The following is an 18,192-nucleotide window of genomic DNA, read 5'->3' on the forward strand; positions in this document are numbered from 1 at the left end:
ATGGTTGTTGAGGTTTGAATGAATCTCAAAATATTCTGCCTCCAGCTGCAAATTTAAATTAATTTATTATTGCATCTCTAATTGAAAGAAAAGGATTATGCATTCAATACTCCTTGAAAGTGGTTATAATTGAAGTAGAAGAAGAGTTCAATGAGAGACCAATTACGTAACTGCGGACATAAAAATGAAAAACACAAGACAAAAAAATGTACAATTATAAACTGAACTTTAAGGTAACAACTAGGTATATTGATACTAAAAAGTAAAATAGGGCCTAAAATAATAATGAAATAAAAGTATAAAATAAATCATTATATAAAGTAGGTCAAAATGAATACTGTTGTTAACGATATAAATACAAAAAAAATTCTTAGCACAGTGCTAGTTGAGTAATTAATGATTTCACGAACTATGCTTTCAGTCTTTGGTAAGTTCTTCACAACTCCTGCCCATGACATTAATTATGTCATCTTTGTCCAAGTCAGAAAATAAATCTCTTTCTATGTTCATAAAAACTAGGCTAGAAATAAGGTTTTGGCTTGACTTAGACCTAAGACGATTCTTGATTATTTTTAGCTAAAAAATAACACTCTTTCACAGGTAACCTGTATAGAAAATATCGTTAGTACAAATTTATAAGATACATACAAGTGAATGAATATACGCATGAGGAACACTTGACAATTGTTTTACTGTCATTGCGGAGACCACGAAAAGTTGCTTCTTCTGATTTAGGTTCTGAATCAATTTGACAGTAATCTAAATTTCCTTCTGCTTTGTTTAACATTTCGCCTGGGATTTCTTCATCTTGATTATTTTCGATTTTCATGAAACTTTTGAACTGATTGCAAATTATTTATGTTAATAATCAACTTTGCAGGTTTGAAATACAAGAGGGGAGTTGGAATATCTTCAAGCTTATTTCATTGGACTTTCTTGGTTGTAACCAAGTCAGGCCCTCTAAAATTTCTCTATTTGGACAAAAACTTTCTTCAATGCTGGTTCTAATACAGTCTAACATATTGAAAAATACTGGCTTGTAATTATTTTTGTTGAGATTTTAGGAGAATCATCTTTTGATTTTTCCCAGACATCCGTTTTTTCTTTGAAGTTCTTTCCGTGAAATCCAATTTTATTTCCACATCAATATTATTATCTTCCGATTTACAATTAACAGCAGACTCTTGTCGCATACTCTTTTGTTTTCGTGTATACAACTTCAAAATGTTCATCATTTCTTTTTTCATTAATTAGTTTGAGCACTGATGGAAATGAATTCCAAGCAACAGCGTAGTTCAATGTTTTAGTTTGCAAATATTTTGAACCAGGAGTTATAACAAGAACCAAATGTAAAACGAATGAAATAAATGAGTTTCTAATTTTTGATCATTGATTTGCCAAATTTCTGGCCATATTGTATGGATTTACAATTGACCATCATGTTTTTTTTTATTACGGTTTACTGACATCAATTATTTATCTTTGGCAGTTTCCTTCAACACACTTTCATCAATTATCGCAGATAGATCCTTAGAGACTTTTGCAGTCTATAAAGTTTGTATGTTGCTTTTTGTTTCTTTCTCCCATACTGCCATTCGCTTTTAAGATGAACTCAGAAAAACTGCAGATTCTTCCACCAATCCAAATAAGTTTTCTGTCTCTAGTAACTTTACTCCTGATGAACCCGCTACTAGGTTCAAGACGTGATAGATACGTCATATTTTCATTTACCTTTTTAAGGTGAGCCTGTAAACCGTTATAATACCCTTTCATGTTATTTTTTTCGTCGAATGAACATGAAACGATATTTGATTCCAGAATTCCGTACTTGGTTAATTCCGGAGTTACACGCTTGTACAAAGTAAGACCACTCGAGTCGTCAACTACAGTAATTTCTAGAAGCCTTTCAGAAACTTTTCATCGAATGACATATCGTACAAAAAAAGCCAATTGGTACATAAGTGCTTCCGATATCTTGGGTAGAGTCTACCATAACGTTATGAATCATGTTATTGTGGAAGCCTTTCAAAATTATATTGCGTTTCATCGAAGCAATTGTTTTTATTAACTTGTTCAAATAAAAGATTTTGACAAAAATGTCAATACAGAACCTTGCCCATGATGTCTATTCGTTGTTCTTTTTAAAACGTTTAAATGAAATAAACTTGTCAAAACAACATATTTTCAAAAATTTATTTAGTTTAGTTTGGCTAGGGGCCCCCTTGGGCCGGAGCCCTCGGCGATCGCCGACCTGCCGACCTGACCAGACCGGGCCTGGCTTTTATACCAGTTTCTATTAAATCACATAAATTATAACAGCTTTAACTCACTCACTAAAAGCATTTTTGCATGGAATTATATTTAATTTGTGAATTTTAAAATGTTATTACATTCTATTATTATCTTCAAGTGGGTAAGAGGTGAAGAAATTTTTGAAGTTACTCTTCTGAATATATTTTTTGATTAAATAGTCAGTAAAAATTCTATAAAGCAATTATTCTATAAAGCAAATTATTAGATTTTTGGATTACTCATTGAAGAACAAAAAACAGATATAACAATACTGAATTTCAATATAGAATATAAATAAACTATAGATGCAATGCCAAGACTTTGTTTAGCAATCCAATTATAATATAATTCTCTCTTCATAGATTTATATAATCCTCATGATCATCACTGTCAAAACAAAACATCCAGGTAAAAATCCAAATATCCAGCATTCAAAATAGTGCTCCTTCTACTTTTACCCTTGAATATACTTGAAAAACATTTTGTTTTCTTTCTAGAGTCCACTGTTGAATAATGCTGGCATTTTCAAATAACCAAGTTTCCTTCAGATAAATGAATTTCACATTTTGTTGCAAATATTCTCTGTATTCACCATAAAATCGTACTCAACTTATTATATTTTTCTGTTTATCAATAAGAATTTTCCTTTTATTAACTATTTTGAACTTGCAACCAATTAAGTTTATGTAATGTTGTCTTCGATTGATTAAAATCCAGATGCTTTTTGGTCAAATTTCATCCAGGCTGATATAGGTATTGGTTGCTTTTGGCTCGACTTTTGGTAACAATCAAATCATTCAATGATTCTTTGAAGGTGAAATCGTATTGCACAGGTTTTCTTCCAGGTTGTAATGACTTGCCTTCTTATTTTTTCAAACAGTATTGTGAGATATACTCAAATAAACTAATCAATGTGTGTTTGAAATTGATACAATTTTTAAGTTTCAAAATTTCTTCGATCAAAACCAATAACACAAACAAACTGAAATTTACCCTCCTGTCAATCAAAGATTAATTAATCTTTGCTGTCAATCATGTCAATGACATTTCCAATGCCAACCCGAAACTGCAATTCAAAATGTTACTGAATGAGCTAGTACCAACTTAATTTCGATTTTCCAAAGCCACCCGGGATGTCAATAATTCCTGAATGGACTGTATATATTTAGTTTTTTACTAATAATAGAGGAAAAATCCTATAGTGTGAATACAGCACCACGTTCTACTTTTATATTTATTGGCAACACTGAAAGGCGATACCTTTGGGAATTTGGGATTCGATAATCGATACTGTGTTCTTAGTTTGATTTGAGATATATCTATTTTAAACTTAATATGCCTTTAAGTAAATCGTCAAAATTAAATGAAACCAATTTTCAAATCATTTTATGGAATAAATATTGATAGGATATATTCGAAAATAAATACATGAATAATAAGATAGTTGAGGTTAGGTTGGAGTTGTCAAAACAAATTCATATTCGATGAATATTCATGATAAAATTTTCAGTTTTTTTAGTTAATTAAGGATATTGTTTTAGTCTGTGATGGATCTGCATACTAAGCAGAGGCAGTTCTCTGGTCAATTGTACAAATATACAAATGTAATGAAAGGCTGGCAATATAGGTATTTTATGGTTGATGCCAATTCAGGATTGCTACATTATTATCTTTGTGAAGGAGAAAAACCAGATGGTTCGGTACCAAGGGGATCAGTTCATTTATCAGGTGCAGTCATTTGCCCCAGTGATGAAGATTCGAAAACCTTCACTGTTAATTGTGCATCAGGTGATATGCTTAAGCTGAGAGCAACAGATGCAAGAGCTCGACAAGAATGGGTCAATGGATTAAGAGCAGTTGCTGAGTCACATACAAAAGTATGCAGATCTCGTAAATAGTTAGAAATATCAATTGTTTTTGCTTTTACTGAAACCAGTAGTTGTATATTATGGCTTGTTTCAGTCAAGTTCAGGAAACAGCCAACCTTTACCCCCTAGGGAACAGCTGGCAGTGTTAGATGCAATGGGATGTGTGAGGTCACAGTTACATCAAACTGAACAAGCAGACTTAGCTCTGTGTAGGTCAATAGAGTCTGCAGGTCCTAAACTTTATGTTGATCCTAATCTTCTACTTTTGAAAGCAACCTCTGCTGCAGCACTGCATTGTCTGATTCAGTGTTCAAATATTCTACAAAGAAATCAGCATGCTCAGCAGGCAAGACTGGGATTTGCAATCGATGAAGACTAATATACCTAATAATATAATCAACTTATCAATTTATGTTGAATTATACTGAATGAAATTGCAAAATAGATAATTCATATATATTGTTAACATTAATTTTTAATGCTTATCTATAATGTTCTATTATTGCCTGAGAATTATATTGGTCTATCTCCCACAATGTTAGTTTCGAGGAACAACGTTTTTGATATTTCTTTATAAAGTATTAGTTCTGCAAAAAATATTTCTGGAAAACCACTAAAATATGAATATTTTTTTCAATTTTCGAGTGGATACTCCGAGTGGTTTCTTTATAATTTAAAAAAGTTGTTTTGGATATAGACCAAAAAGGTGTTTGTACAAATTCAGTATTTATTTGGGGATATACACCATATATGTTGTATATAGCTCTACATTAACTCATATTCGAAAAAGAATAAATTTATGACTATGATATTTTCTTATTGCACAGTTGTTTTGAAGAATAGAAACCAGTGGCGGATCAACCAGTACGCTGAATCGTAGAGCCTCAACTTTTCTTCAGAATGAAAATTTGTTGTGAGAGTGAAAATGATAAATAAGGAAGAATAAGGTATAAATTGCCACAATATCACACGAAATGCAACCAGGTCCAGTTCAAAAATTTAGCTGCCAGTAAAAAAAATTCATCAAATCAAAAAGGTTCCGCTTTTGCATGTTGTCTCCAAATATTTCCATCTGTCTCCAATGAATTCCCGCAATAGTGGGAAAGCTGTCCCCATCCCTTTGAAATCTAGGTACAGGGTGGGCAAATAAGCGAGGTAAGCGGCTATATCTTAGGATCCACCCATCGTAGAGACTTGCGGTAAAAAATTTTACCACTAAAGTATATAAGAAAACACTGGAAATTGTTTTGAAGTTCATAACTCTAACGCTAAAGGGCGTAATTGCTATCGCGGAGTAAAAATTTTACTCCGCAATATTGATATAATACATTTTACTCGAAAATGTATTTTATCAAGTTGAAAAAAATATCATCACTATCATCCTTGGAAAATTCTGTGTCTTTTAAAATTATCTTTTTCGATTTTACGACACCAAATAAGGGTAGGGGAAAGGGAGAAATCTGACTGATTCAAATGTATGTAACTTCAGTTTGTCCCAACATGTTTGATCAAATTAGATCTCGTTTGAGAGATAACAACTTGTTGATTAAGGAACACATATACTCATTATGAATTTGTTTTAGCTGCTCTCGATAGGGGGCGCTAGTCAGAAGTTCATTGTTTTCTTCATTTTACTCTGAAATTTCAAATGTTATGATAGGATTTGCCTAACAGAAACAGAAGTTCCATCAAATTTGCCTGAATAAACTTGAAGGTTGCGAAGCGATAGTTTCAGGCGTTTTGGAGTTATGGCCGAAAGAAGATATTCTTCAACTGATGCACTGCGAAAAACCAAATTGTGTCTTTAGGTACTGACAGAAACAGAAATCCCATCAAATTTGTATGAAAAACCAAAAGGTGGCAAAGCGATAGCTTCAGGCGTTCTGGAGTTATGGCCTAAAGAAGACACAATTAAGTTTTTCAGTGCATCAGTTGAAGAATATCTTTTTTCGGCCATAACTCCAGCACGCCTGAAGCTATCACTTTGCGACCTTTTGATTTTTTCATACAAATTTGATAGTATTTCTGTTTCTGTCAGAACTTGAAGACACAATTTGGTTTTTCGCAGTGCATTAGTTGAAGAATATCTTCTTTCGGCCATAACTTCAGAACGCCTGAAACTATCGCTTTGCGACCAACAGGTTTTTTCATGCAAATTTGATGGAATTTCTTATTCTGTTAAAAATCCTACCATTACATTTGAAATGAACAAAACAATGAACTTTTGACTAAGCGCCCCCTATCGAAAGCAGCAAAAACAAATTTATCATGAGTCTTACATATATAAAACCGCTTGTGACAGTTCGGCAAATTTTAAACGTAAAATTACAGCCCAAACGGGACCATCTAGAGCAAAAATGACAAGAATAAGACCCCCCTCAAAATCATCTCGAGATCCCAGGAAAAATCCAAAACCTTCGATTCTCCTCGCGGTTTTCGAGTATACGGGGTGTTTCGGATTAATTTGACATTTCAAGTCCCATATTTCTGTGGTATCTGTGGACAATTTGACTGTCAGTGTCATGTTAAGAATAAATATTCCATAATGGAACCATATCAGAGCGACATTAACGAAGATGGAACCTTTGACCCCGAAATCATGGAAGAACTTGAGACAAATGTCGTTGAAGATGATAATGATGACCAGTTTGAAATTTACCAGCAGCCAGAAGACGACGATGAAGAGGAAGAAGATGATTAAAATTATAAATTGTAGTTTTTGTACCCTTTATTCTATGTTTTTACTTTCAATGAAAATAAATGAATTGAATGATATTTTTTAATAAAAAGATTAATTCATAATTTATTTGTTTTTTCTTTCATCATGTAAGAAGTTATTAATATTAATTAGGTTAAAATTTAAATATAATTCCTATATTTTCATTAACAATTCTGCAATTACATGGGCAGGTAAGTGTTGTTAAATAAATTAATACTGAATAAAAAGTAGATAGGTTAGGAAAAAAATGATAAAATAGTGTTCCTAATAAAGTCTTTTTTTCTCTCCAACTTTCCATTTTTTCATTCTTTTCTCAAGTGAACCATATTATCAACTGAAAATACTCTGATATCTGACTAAATTTATAATCTTGGAGCGAATATTTCAGAAATAAATTTAGAACAAGTAAGTGATCCCTATCAATTGTTGAGCAGTGTATTTTTGTTGAGATTTTAGGAGAATCATCTTTTGATTTTTCCCAGACATCCGTTTTTTCTTTGAAATTCTTCTTTCCGTGAAATGCAATTTTATTTCCATATCAATATTCCGATTCTTCCGATATTCTTCCGATTTACAATTAATAGCAGACTCTTGGCGCATACTCTTTTATTTTCGTGTATACAACTTCAAAATGTTTATCATTTCTTTTTTCATTAATTAGTTTGAGCAGTGATTGAAATGAATTCCAAGCAACAGCGTAGTTCAATGTTTTAGTTTGCAAATATTTTGAACCAGGAGTTATAACAAGAACCAAATGTAAAACGAATGAAATAAATGAGTTTCTAATTTTTGATCATTGATTTGCCAAATTTCTGGCCATATGTCTGGATTTACAATCAAACTGACCATCATGTTTTTTTAATACGGTTTACTGACGTCAATTATTTATCTTTGGCAGTTTTCTTCAACACACTTTCATCAATTATCGAAAATAGAGCCTTAGAGACTTATGCAGTCTATAAAGTTTGTATGTTGTTTTTTGTTTCTTTCTACCATACTGCCATTCGCTTGTAAGATGAACTCAGAAAAACTGCAGATTCTTCCACCAATCCAAACAAGTTTTCTGTCTCTAGTAACTTTACTGCTGAATCAGCTACTAGGTTCAAGACGTGATAGATACGTCATATTTTCATTTAGCTTTTTAAGGTGAGCCTGTAAACCGTTATAATACTCTTTCATGTTATTTTTTCCATCGAATGAACATGAAACGATATTTGATTCCAGAATTCCGTACTTGGTTAATTCTGGAGTTACACGTTTTTACAATGCAGGACCACTCGAGTCTTCAACTACAGTAATTTCTAGAAGCCTTTCATAATCTTTTCATCGAATGACATATCGTACGAAAATAGCCAATTGGTATATAAGTGCTTCCTGCATCTTGGGTAGAGTCTACCATAACGTTATGAATAATGATATCGTGGAAGCCTTTCAAAATTATATTGCGTTTATCGAAGCAATTGTTTTTATCAACTTGTTCAAATAAAAGATTTTGACAAAAATATCAATACAGAACTTTGCCCATAATGTCTATTCGTTATTCATTTTAAAACGTTTAAATGAAATAAAATAGTCAAAAAAACATATTTTCAAAAATTTGTTTAGTTTAGTTTGGTTCAGCTGGGTGCCCCCTTGGGCGGGGGCCCTCGGCGATCGCCGACCTGGCCTGATGGAGTACCTACCTCTAGAAGAAAAAAACCTCTACCTACCAAATGAAATAAAATCATGCAGGCTGTGTGCCAATTCTATTCATATGAAAAAGCGGTAGAATATATTTTATGAATTCAGGAAAAAATCAGCGTGGTGATGAAAAGGAAGTAACAGAAAGTGAAACATCCTTCCGAATTATCTTCTCGTCAATTGGTGGTAAATGTGGATATTTCTGATTGAATGCTCGACAAGTTCTCGAAACAATTCTGTTGCATTCTCCGTGGATATGGAATAGATCCAGAATTTCATTATTTGAATAACGGGGATTCATATCGTGAAATTATAATCTACTAGATTCAATAATGAGTACACCTGTCACATTGAAATAATTGAATATTTGAAACGCACTCTAGAAACAGATTGAATGAAATTGACCCTACGTATAACATTTTTTTGTTTTTCTTATTTTCTGAGTGCCACTCAGGTGGGGGTTGTACAGAAATGTGCAATTACCCACACTGAACCTCGCCCTATTTGTTTGTATGATATATTTTCTGTGAGTAATGTCTAAATAATAAAGACCTTTATTATTACTATTATAAATTCATAAAATCTCGAATAACTCTTGAATTATTGAATTTGAGAGCATAATTATGTTTGAACAATACCCTTATTTTTTACCGTAGAATTCAACGAAATCACAAAAAAATAGGGTTCTGATTTGAAAATCGAAAGTTATGATCAAATTTTGTTCATAATTTTTGGCACAATATTTGAAACACCCTGTGATGATATTTTTCGAATTCAAGATATGCACGATATTCCAACATCATTCTAGTTTGTGAAAGTGAATTGAGTATACGCATACGGATATTCACAGTGAAAATAATTCACGTAATGGTGACTATGGAAATTCTCTCTTTTTTACGGTTTTTTCTTAATATTTTGAAAACTATGAAAACTAACGCAATAATTTCAGCAGAAAGTAATTGAGAATGGAAATCTTGATAATATCTGAGACATAAAATGAAAAAAAAAGTTTTTTTCGAAAATTTTTTTTTTAATTCTTGTATAACCGGAAGTGCCGGAAATCCTAAAATATTTTAGCTGAATAGGGCATCATGAACAATGTCATATTCTGAATTTTCAGATTTCAAATCGGCCCCGTTCTCCAGAAACGTCTGATAGTCCGTCGAACTTGAAACACCCTGTATAAATATTCATATAAATACCTAAATATATATATATATATATATATATATATATATATTTTTGAGAGGTTAAGCTTGATATCGGTGTAATCTGGGATTTGGTCCTATAGAAAAACTCGAAGCCCATAACGGCGAACCCCCTCAAAATTTAAGGCTAGGACCGCCCTTGATTTGTCGTCATGGAAAGTTATTTGCATCAAATATTTTCATGTGAGCAAGGGCGAAACGGTATGTTCTAGGAAAAAAATCATATAGAATTCCACCCTAGAATCAGCATAGTATACCGAGTGAATCGTCTGAAATCAGCTAACGATACAAGGTTTCCGAAAAAAATCTTTTATTTTCTAGAGGGATACCCAGTGAAGGATCTACCGGCATAGTGACGGGGTCCAAGGGGCGGAGCCCCTTCGGCGAGCAGAGCGAGTATATTATGTCCTCAATCAACAAGATATTATCTTTCAGACGAGATCTAATTTGCTCAAAAATGTCGAGCCAAACTGAAGTTACAGGCATTTCACTCAGTCAGATTTCTCCCTTTCACCTACCCTTATTTGATGTCGTAAAATCGAAAGTGACAATTCAAAAAGATAGAGAATTTCACAAGGATTACAGTGATGGTATTTTTTCGTCCACTTCATATGAAACATTTTCGAGTAAAATTCATTTTTCTACTCGACGATAGCTATTACGCCCTTTAGCCACCAACAAACTGTGAATCCTACCGCCCGATTAGTCTATTACCTATCATGTCAAAGTTATTCGAAAAACTCCTACTAAAAAGACTAGAAGAAACAACACCACTGAAAGAACATGTGCCAGATCACCAATTTGGATTCCGTAATAAGCATTCAACAATGCCATCGAATTGTCAACAAAATCAAAACAGGAGAGTACCTCGGTGTTCCTAGATTAGGGCTGCCATACGTCCCGGTACGCCGGGACATGTCCCAGTTTGGACCATTGTGTCCCTGTGTCCCGGTCAGTTATTAATTTGTCCCGGTCAGTAATTTGACCGTTATGAGATTCATATTTTCTTATATAGAAAAAAATTGTTTTCATGGAATCTCAACGGATTCCAGTAATCATGAAGCTGAAAAGCTGTTTCCGTTGCTCAAACATTATTTTTCAGAAACAGAAGGATTAAAAATATAATTATTGAAATTAGAAACATTGCCAAATAAATCACCTTATACAATCACTGATTTTGTATTGAATCCTGAGAGGACCTTAATATTTCCATATAAAATATTTTCGCTGTCAGCGCGTCGGACGTTTTCGACCTAGCAAAACGATTTTATCCACAGAGTTTACCTTTGTCTATGGATTATTGGATTTTATCTGTCTTTGATGTTTGTTTATTTATAAAAATTAACATTTCGTCGTAGTTTGTATTGAAAAATTTCAATACCTAACTTGTTATACTTCTTTAATTGGATTTTAAATAAAATTATGGCTATGGAATGCAGATAACAAATGAATAGGCAGTGTGTATATTTTTGGAATGAGATATCTGGTGGTGACTTTGGACAATATCATTAGTAAGACTTTGGGGACAGATAATTTTTTCGTGTAATTATATAAAGCGTTGTGCATGTTCAGCATATTCAGAAGAGCGATGGACATTCAAGCTAGGGATATGAAGAAAAAGGCCAAGCTTTTAAAAAAGCTGACCATGTTTACAATATATGAAGTGGACTGGTTTCATTACTTCCAAATAAATGAGACAGACTTCAGTGAATTTTCCACCTTATTATATCGAAATTATGTAATAGATGAAGCAGAAGAAATTTACTCCTTCAAGGGTATCGACTGGGACGTCAGTGTCCCAGAAGTATTTTATAAATGTCCTGTTCGCCAATAAATATACCCAGCATGGAATCAATTGGGAATATAAAGCCAGATAAGTGTATTCAATGTACTATATCTATATTTGTGTCAGCTAATAGTTTATTATCATACGAAAATTTCAGAGAAAAAAATACCATATTCAGGAAAAGGACTTGAAGTTTGTCAGTTGGACCCGAGGCTTGTTTCTTTTCTGAATGGTGTTATTTTCAAGAATGGGGAGTCAGTGAAATTATTGGAAATCAAATATCTATTCATTGGTAAGTTTCTAGTAAGTTATAGAGATTATTTTTATAATTGTTTATAATTTCAGTTCAAATTATTTCTGCTGAAAATACTGAGCACCATTGCCAATATTCGAGAAGAGGAAAAGCCAGCTAATTTGAAAGAATGAATAAACATTATGCTAGAGTCTGATTAAGTATGGCAATTATGAATTTGAAAAATTGCGACTCTATAGTGCAAAAAAATAATTCTTAAAACTTGAAATGATTTATATATATATATATATATATATATATATATATATATATATATATATATATATATATACAAAAAAAAGTGATAATTTCCTAAAGTAATTAATAAACAATGGTTTAAGGGGTGTTGGAAAACTTCAATTGTTACTAACTTCTTTATTTCATCAGTCGACGTTTCGATCCTTGGTTGGGATCTTCTTCAGGACTTCTATAAAACAAACAACATACAAATATAACACAAACATTGCAGAAAAGACAACATGTTAAAACGCACCGAAATGCGAAGAGTTACCAGATCTTAAGTTGCACTGAATCTTATACAGATTTCGAGGAAAAATTATTAATTATCTTGAACACAAAATAGTCTCTAATACAATAACGTCTTTTTTTATCACACACTTCCTTATTCTCTTGAAAACTTCTTTTTAAAAAACTTTCTTCATCCATCTGACAACTGCGTAAAAAACAGGATAAGCTAAAACGGACCAAATATTGGGACCCGAAGCTCATGAGTTACAGGTACTCCCGAAGATCCTATATGGAAATCAACTGTCATGCGCGGGAATTCACTTCAACTACTGTTTTGAAATAGATGTCAATTCGTTCCAAACAAAATAGCTATTATTACAACTAGGGAAATATGAATAGTATATTTCCCGAGGTTGTCAAAGTTACATCCCGAGGGCGGAGCCCGAGGGATGTATAGACAACCGAGGGAAATGTATTCATATTTCCCGTGGTGTAATCAATAGTTTTTTTCTGATTGAAACAATCTGATAAGGAAAAATTATTATTAGATTGTATATTTTTGTAATAATTAAATTTTTAACGTTGCTATGGGCCATGTTTCTGAGAATCTTGGTTGACTGGTTTCATTTTGACGTCTTGTCAAAAATAAAATTAATGAAAAAATGTCGAACTACGTCGAAACTCAAGCGGCAAAGGCCCGTGAATCTTTGGTTCCAGCCAAATCTCAAGCTGCCTACAGTAAAGAGTACGAATGCTTTCAGGAGTGGAAAAGAAAAAAATTGGTGGACGGTGTGAGCGATAGTATTTTGTTAGCATATTTCCAAGATTTGGTATGTTGCTCTGATTCTTGTTATTCTTGATGTATGATTAATTCATTCGATCCCCAGTCCCAGAAATATTCTCCAAACACGTTATGGCCGAAACTATCGATGTTAAGATCAATGCTACATTTGAAGGAAAAAACTGATGTCAAATTATTCGATGAAGTCGAAGCATTTGTTAAGAACAAAAATAAAGGATACGTTGCTAAAAAATCATCAGTGTTGTCCCGGGAGCAGCTCAAGACATTCTTGAGTGAAGCTCCTAATGACGTTTTTTTGATGTATAAGGTAAAAGTTTCATTTTGATTTCCTCTGTTGATAAGATTTTTACATTCATAATTTTGAAGGTTGTTTTAATAATGGAAATCTTTGGCGCCTGCAGAACACGAGAGTTGGTGAATATGCTATCTTCAGATATCGAAGATCGTGGTTCGGTAATCATAATCAAAGTCTCAAAGACTAAGAATGATATAAACAGAATATTCACTATAATTGATGAAGAAGATCTGGGTGCTGCTCGTTTGGTGAGGGAGTATTCAGCGTTGCGCCCGCAAGGCGTTCTTAGGTTCTTCGTAGCTTATAGGAATAAGAAGTGTACTCTTCAGCCTGTCGGCAAAAATACCTTCGGAAAAATTCCGAGTAAGGTTGCTGAATGGTTGGGTTTAGATAATCCGAAAACCTATACAGGTCATTGTGGAAGACGAACATCCGCGACATTGGTTGCCGATGCGGGAGCCTCAATGACAACACTCAAGAGACATGGTGGTTGGAAAAGTTCGTCTGTTGCAGAAGGCTATCTGGCGGACAGTATGCTGCACAAAAATAAGGTAGCGAAGATGATAGCAGGTGTGGAGGGTGAGCCATCTGCAGCATCACAATCTTTGAAGACCGTTTTGGGAGAATCGTCCGAGACTGCTGCTGCAAGGAATGTTCTCAAGAAAACTGTAGTCTCGTCGTCGAATAATTATGAACAAGATATTTCTTCTTCCTTTGTATCTGGTGGAAATACTTTTAGTGGAAATTTCAACAATTGCAGTTTCCATTTTGTTACTAAATAAAGAAATAGTTTCATATTTCCCTAGGGAAATATGAACTGACGTTTCATATTTCCCTTGGGAAATATGAGTGTGTTATGACACATGGTAACTAAGGCGATATAGCTCAATATTGGTTCGATCAGAAAAAAACAATTTAAATTGTCTGTTGTTTCCCATTTTAATTTCAGAAAAAGTACGATATAACAGGTATGTAGAATTGGTAAATGTTTACTATAATAATTAATTTTAATAATGATTCAAAAGTGATGAAATTTTGCTTACTTACTAATTTTGGGTATTAGATCACGAATCCGGTGACATAAATTCCTCAATCCTGCTAGTTTTTTTTTAAAAAAATTTTAAAATTGGCTTGATGAAGGTGAGGTTATCCACATTAATAGCTAGTTTTCTTGTATTTTATCAACTGATTCTCGTTAGAAATGATTAATTAATCACATTTCAAGCTTTTCATAAAAAAAAAATGGCTTTTTTTCGTCAAAAACTACTATTTTATTCATTGTTTATATCCGGTGGCGGCCATTATGTTCAATACGTAACGTCGGTCAAATGACTCAAATGCGAAATAATCTGCAACGTTGCCAGTATGCCCAGATCTTCTTGATGGGATCGGTCTTTACTTGGTAGAAATTCATATTACTAAATTGTTTGAGATTATGACGTATTATAAAACTGTATGGAAACTCATAATTTTCGCGCACATATTGGAATAGAAAATTCGGCAAGTTTATTATAATTTATATACCTATTACGAACTGATTTTAAGGTTTATTTATTGCGAAAATAAGTATTTTGGCCCATCTTTGTTAACTTGTTCCAACATATTCCTACTATGAAATGTTTGGAAAAGCTATCCAGCAAAGACCACGAGGAGATGTAAGCCACCTTTGCCAGGAAAGGATAATGGAAATGAGGAAAACTTGGGTTTTGGAAAAAAAATAGGAAAAATTTGGAACGAGCAAGAACAACATGGATAGAAGTAGAATATAGTAAAATAAAGTGAAAAATAGTAAATTACAGTGAAATATAGAAGTGAAATATACGTTGATGAAGCTAATCTTTAGATGGAAATATATAATCAAAATAAAACTAACTACTGGTACCCTCCCCTTCATATTGAGTGTCTGTGGGGGGATATACTTCAGAAATATATTTAAAGAATTCATGGAACCTATCGGTGAATTTAGGAAATTTCCGATGAAAATAATGCTCGGCCAAGTAATAAACAAAATTGTCCGAGCGCCTTCCAAATCTAGGAATATCAAACCTGATGTCCCTCCAAAGCCTCTCAACATTCTGGGTATGAGCTCCAGTGTCAGGGTCCACAAAGTTTAACGAGTGGTTAACCTTCAGATGTTGGAAACCCTCATTTTCCAAACAATCATAGGATCTCCAACAATCGGACATAACAGTGGTTTCTGGAAGAATCCACTCCTTGATTATTTCCAACAAAGTATCCTGACTCCTATCGGCAACTGGAACCATGAATACTTTCTTGGATTCTCGTTCGATTCCCCCAAAAATCCACTGCCCCTCTATAATTCTACCTCGATTATATTTTCTCCGACCAAATTTCGCTTCATCTATTTCCACAATTTTGCCCGGTCCCCCTAAAGGTTCAGTATGATCGCGTACAATTATAAAACAAACTTCTCTGCAAAAACTAACCCAGTCTACAACTGTCCTTCTGCTCCATTCCATTTCGAGTTCAAGTTGTTCTTGCTTGAAACCAACCAGCCAAAATGCGACAAACTGGCATATTTCCTGGACAGACTTCTTACTTCCCGAGAAAAAAGTGTTTTTTCTTGATGTCTGAATGAAGCCACATCTCTGGCGAACTCTTCTATTTCTAGCATTTACTACAACTGTTGTAGTATTACAAACGTACTTGTTGTGTCGTTCAAAAAATTTGCACGGTTTGTTGCATTTTGGACAAATTATTACATCTGCACAATCAATCACACCGTGAACTTTCAAAAACTCTTTCAATCGATCATCATTTTCACACATAGATAAAAATTTTTTAAGAGAATACTTACATCCGGCACACATATCTGTATCCATCTTACTTACTGTATTATTACCCTCACTGTAATTAATCAAAAAACACTTCACAGTTCACACTAGCACTTCGCTTTAATAGTTCGGAAACAAACTGTTCACTAATCACTATACGGTTATCAGCTATAGACTGATTTGATCAAAAGAGCGGGAATACTTGTTGAAAAGAGCGGGAATACTTGTTGAAAAGAGCGGGAATACTTGTTCAATGAAAACCATAGATAGTTGAAACCAATTAACAAAGATCTTCACATATAATGCACTTGCCAATTTTTCAATACCAAAAGGGCCGCGAAAATTCGATCCCTGTTAATATTTCATAATCTCATTCAACTACAAATCCGATCCCATCAAGAAGATCTGGGCATACTGGCAACGTTGCAGATTATTTAGCATTTGACAGACGTTACGTATTGAACATAATGGCCGCCACCAGATGTAAACAATGAATAAAATAGTAGTTTTTGACAAAAAAAAGCCATTTTTTTTTTGGGAAAAGCTTGAAATATGATTAATTAATCATTTCTAACGAGAATCAGTTGATAAAATACAAGAAAACTAGCTATTAATGTGGATAACCTCACCTTCATCAAGCCAATTTTACAAATTTTTTTAAAAAAAACTAGCAGGATTGAGGAATTTATGTCACCGGATTCGTGATCTAATACCCAAAATTAGTAAGTAAGCAAAATTTCATCACTTTTGAATCATTATTAAAATTAATTATTATAGTAGTATAGTAGTAGAATTTTTCAAATTTCCCAAGTTCATCTTTAATTGAGTTTTCTTTGTAGATGAAATTCAATATTATTATATCAACAGCTACAAAAATATACAAAAGCATCTAAAGTCCAATTCTTGAATATAAACACAGTATACAGAACTGAACTGGTGCCAATAAGGGAAAGACTGCAAAAGTTACTAAGGAAACTCCTCCAAAGGCTACACAACATAAAACCAAAGTGGCCATTGATGAGAGTGTTATAGAAGTTGTATTATTATATTTATTTGTAGGTTGAACAATTAATAATGGTTTGATAATATGAATGGAAATTTTGTACGAAGAGATTGGATTTAAAGTCACCTTTTGTTGTTTGTCGCTATGAATAAGTATTCAAATTAAAACTTCACAATTATTTAATGTGAATAGAGAAATTTTTTTTGGTAATGAAATGGATTGAACTTTGATGAATCACATTTAAACATCTAGGTATGGATTTTTAAAAGTACTACTAGCTTGTTTCATATTAGGATTAGTTTGAAATTTCACCTTGATAAGAATTTTAAAATTTAAATGAATTTTTGTTATCTATTGACGGGTCAGGGGAAGAAAGATTTCAGATTGTAGTGTCCCTTATTTGACAAATGAATCTCAAAAAACATTTTTTTGGGTTTTCAATAATGTATAAAGTGATATTGAGAACAAGACAAGTTGGTTAGCGATCAATATTGACACATGATTTTCATGTACTCGAAAATTTGGTGAATGGAACATCCATAATTTTCCCCGTTACCCTTCAATTATTAATGATATGTATTGTTTTCAAGAGATGTACTCATAAAAAATTTCAGACAAATTGCATCCCATTTAGTGATTATGGTTAAGTAAGCATTCACAACAAATAAATAAATCATTGTAAAAAATGAAAGACCATATTTGTCACTTATATCATAATAAATATTAATTTGATATTTCTTTTTTTTTCAATCCAAATTATTCATGAAACTATTGTTTATTTATAGGTTTTCTTGCACCTTATCATGTATGAATGTACTAAATAATTTAACAACTTTACTGGTCACATGCACCATTACTAAAAATGTTAATGAGGATATTTTATTTTCAGATTAGGATATATTGTTTATACATATAATGGAAATGTAATGAAGTGTGTATCAAATCTTTACGGTATAGTGAATTCTGGCTGTTCAATAAAGTTAA

At 32.9% G+C, this 18,192-nt stretch overlaps 1 protein-coding gene and 2 long non-coding RNA genes across 3 annotated transcripts; 2 read left to right on the top strand and 1 right to left on the bottom strand.

Moving 5' to 3' along the window:
- Positions 1-299: 299 nt before the first annotated feature.
- On the bottom strand, positions 300-2,420 carry LOC123672438. The gene is made up of 2 exons (XR_006746298.1): positions 649-2,420; positions 300-576 (listed from the first exon to the last, which is right to left on the bottom strand). It is a non-coding gene; the product is annotated as an uncharacterized LOC123672438 (long non-coding RNA).
- A 1,122-nt stretch (positions 2,421-3,542) lies between these two features.
- On the top strand, positions 3,543-4,626 carry LOC123672410 (oxysterol-binding protein-related protein 11). Its single transcript, XM_045606519.1, has 3 exons — positions 3,543-3,741; positions 3,834-4,169; positions 4,255-4,626. The coding sequence occupies exons 1-3, from the start codon at positions 3,721-3,723 to the stop codon at positions 4,537-4,539; spliced, it is 642 nt and encodes a 213-aa protein (XP_045462475.1). The 5' UTR covers positions 3,543-3,720; the 3' UTR covers positions 4,540-4,626.
- A 9,690-nt stretch (positions 4,627-14,316) lies between these two features.
- On the top strand, positions 14,317-17,942 carry LOC123672421. The gene is made up of 2 exons (XR_006746274.1): positions 14,317-14,378; positions 17,045-17,942. It is a non-coding gene; the product is annotated as an uncharacterized LOC123672421 (long non-coding RNA).
- Positions 17,943-18,192: the final 250 nt, after the last annotated feature.

The sequence above is a fragment of the Harmonia axyridis genome, chromosome 2 (assembly GCF_914767665.1).
Source record: "Harmonia axyridis chromosome 2, icHarAxyr1.1, whole genome shotgun sequence".
Lineage (NCBI taxonomy): Eukaryota > Metazoa > Arthropoda > Insecta > Coleoptera > Coccinellidae > Harmonia > Harmonia axyridis.

Coding starts and splice junctions, on each gene's coding strand:
- LOC123672410 (XM_045606519.1), top strand. CDS start 3,721: ATGAATAATAAGATAGTTGAG. Junction 3,742..3,833: donor TGAATAATAAGATAGTTGAG/GTTAGGTTGGAG, acceptor ATATTGTTTTAG/TCTGTGATGGATCTGCATAC. Junction 4,170..4,254: donor TTGCTGAGTCACATACAAAA/GTATGCAGATCT, acceptor GGCTTGTTTCAG/TCAAGTTCAGGAAACAGCCA.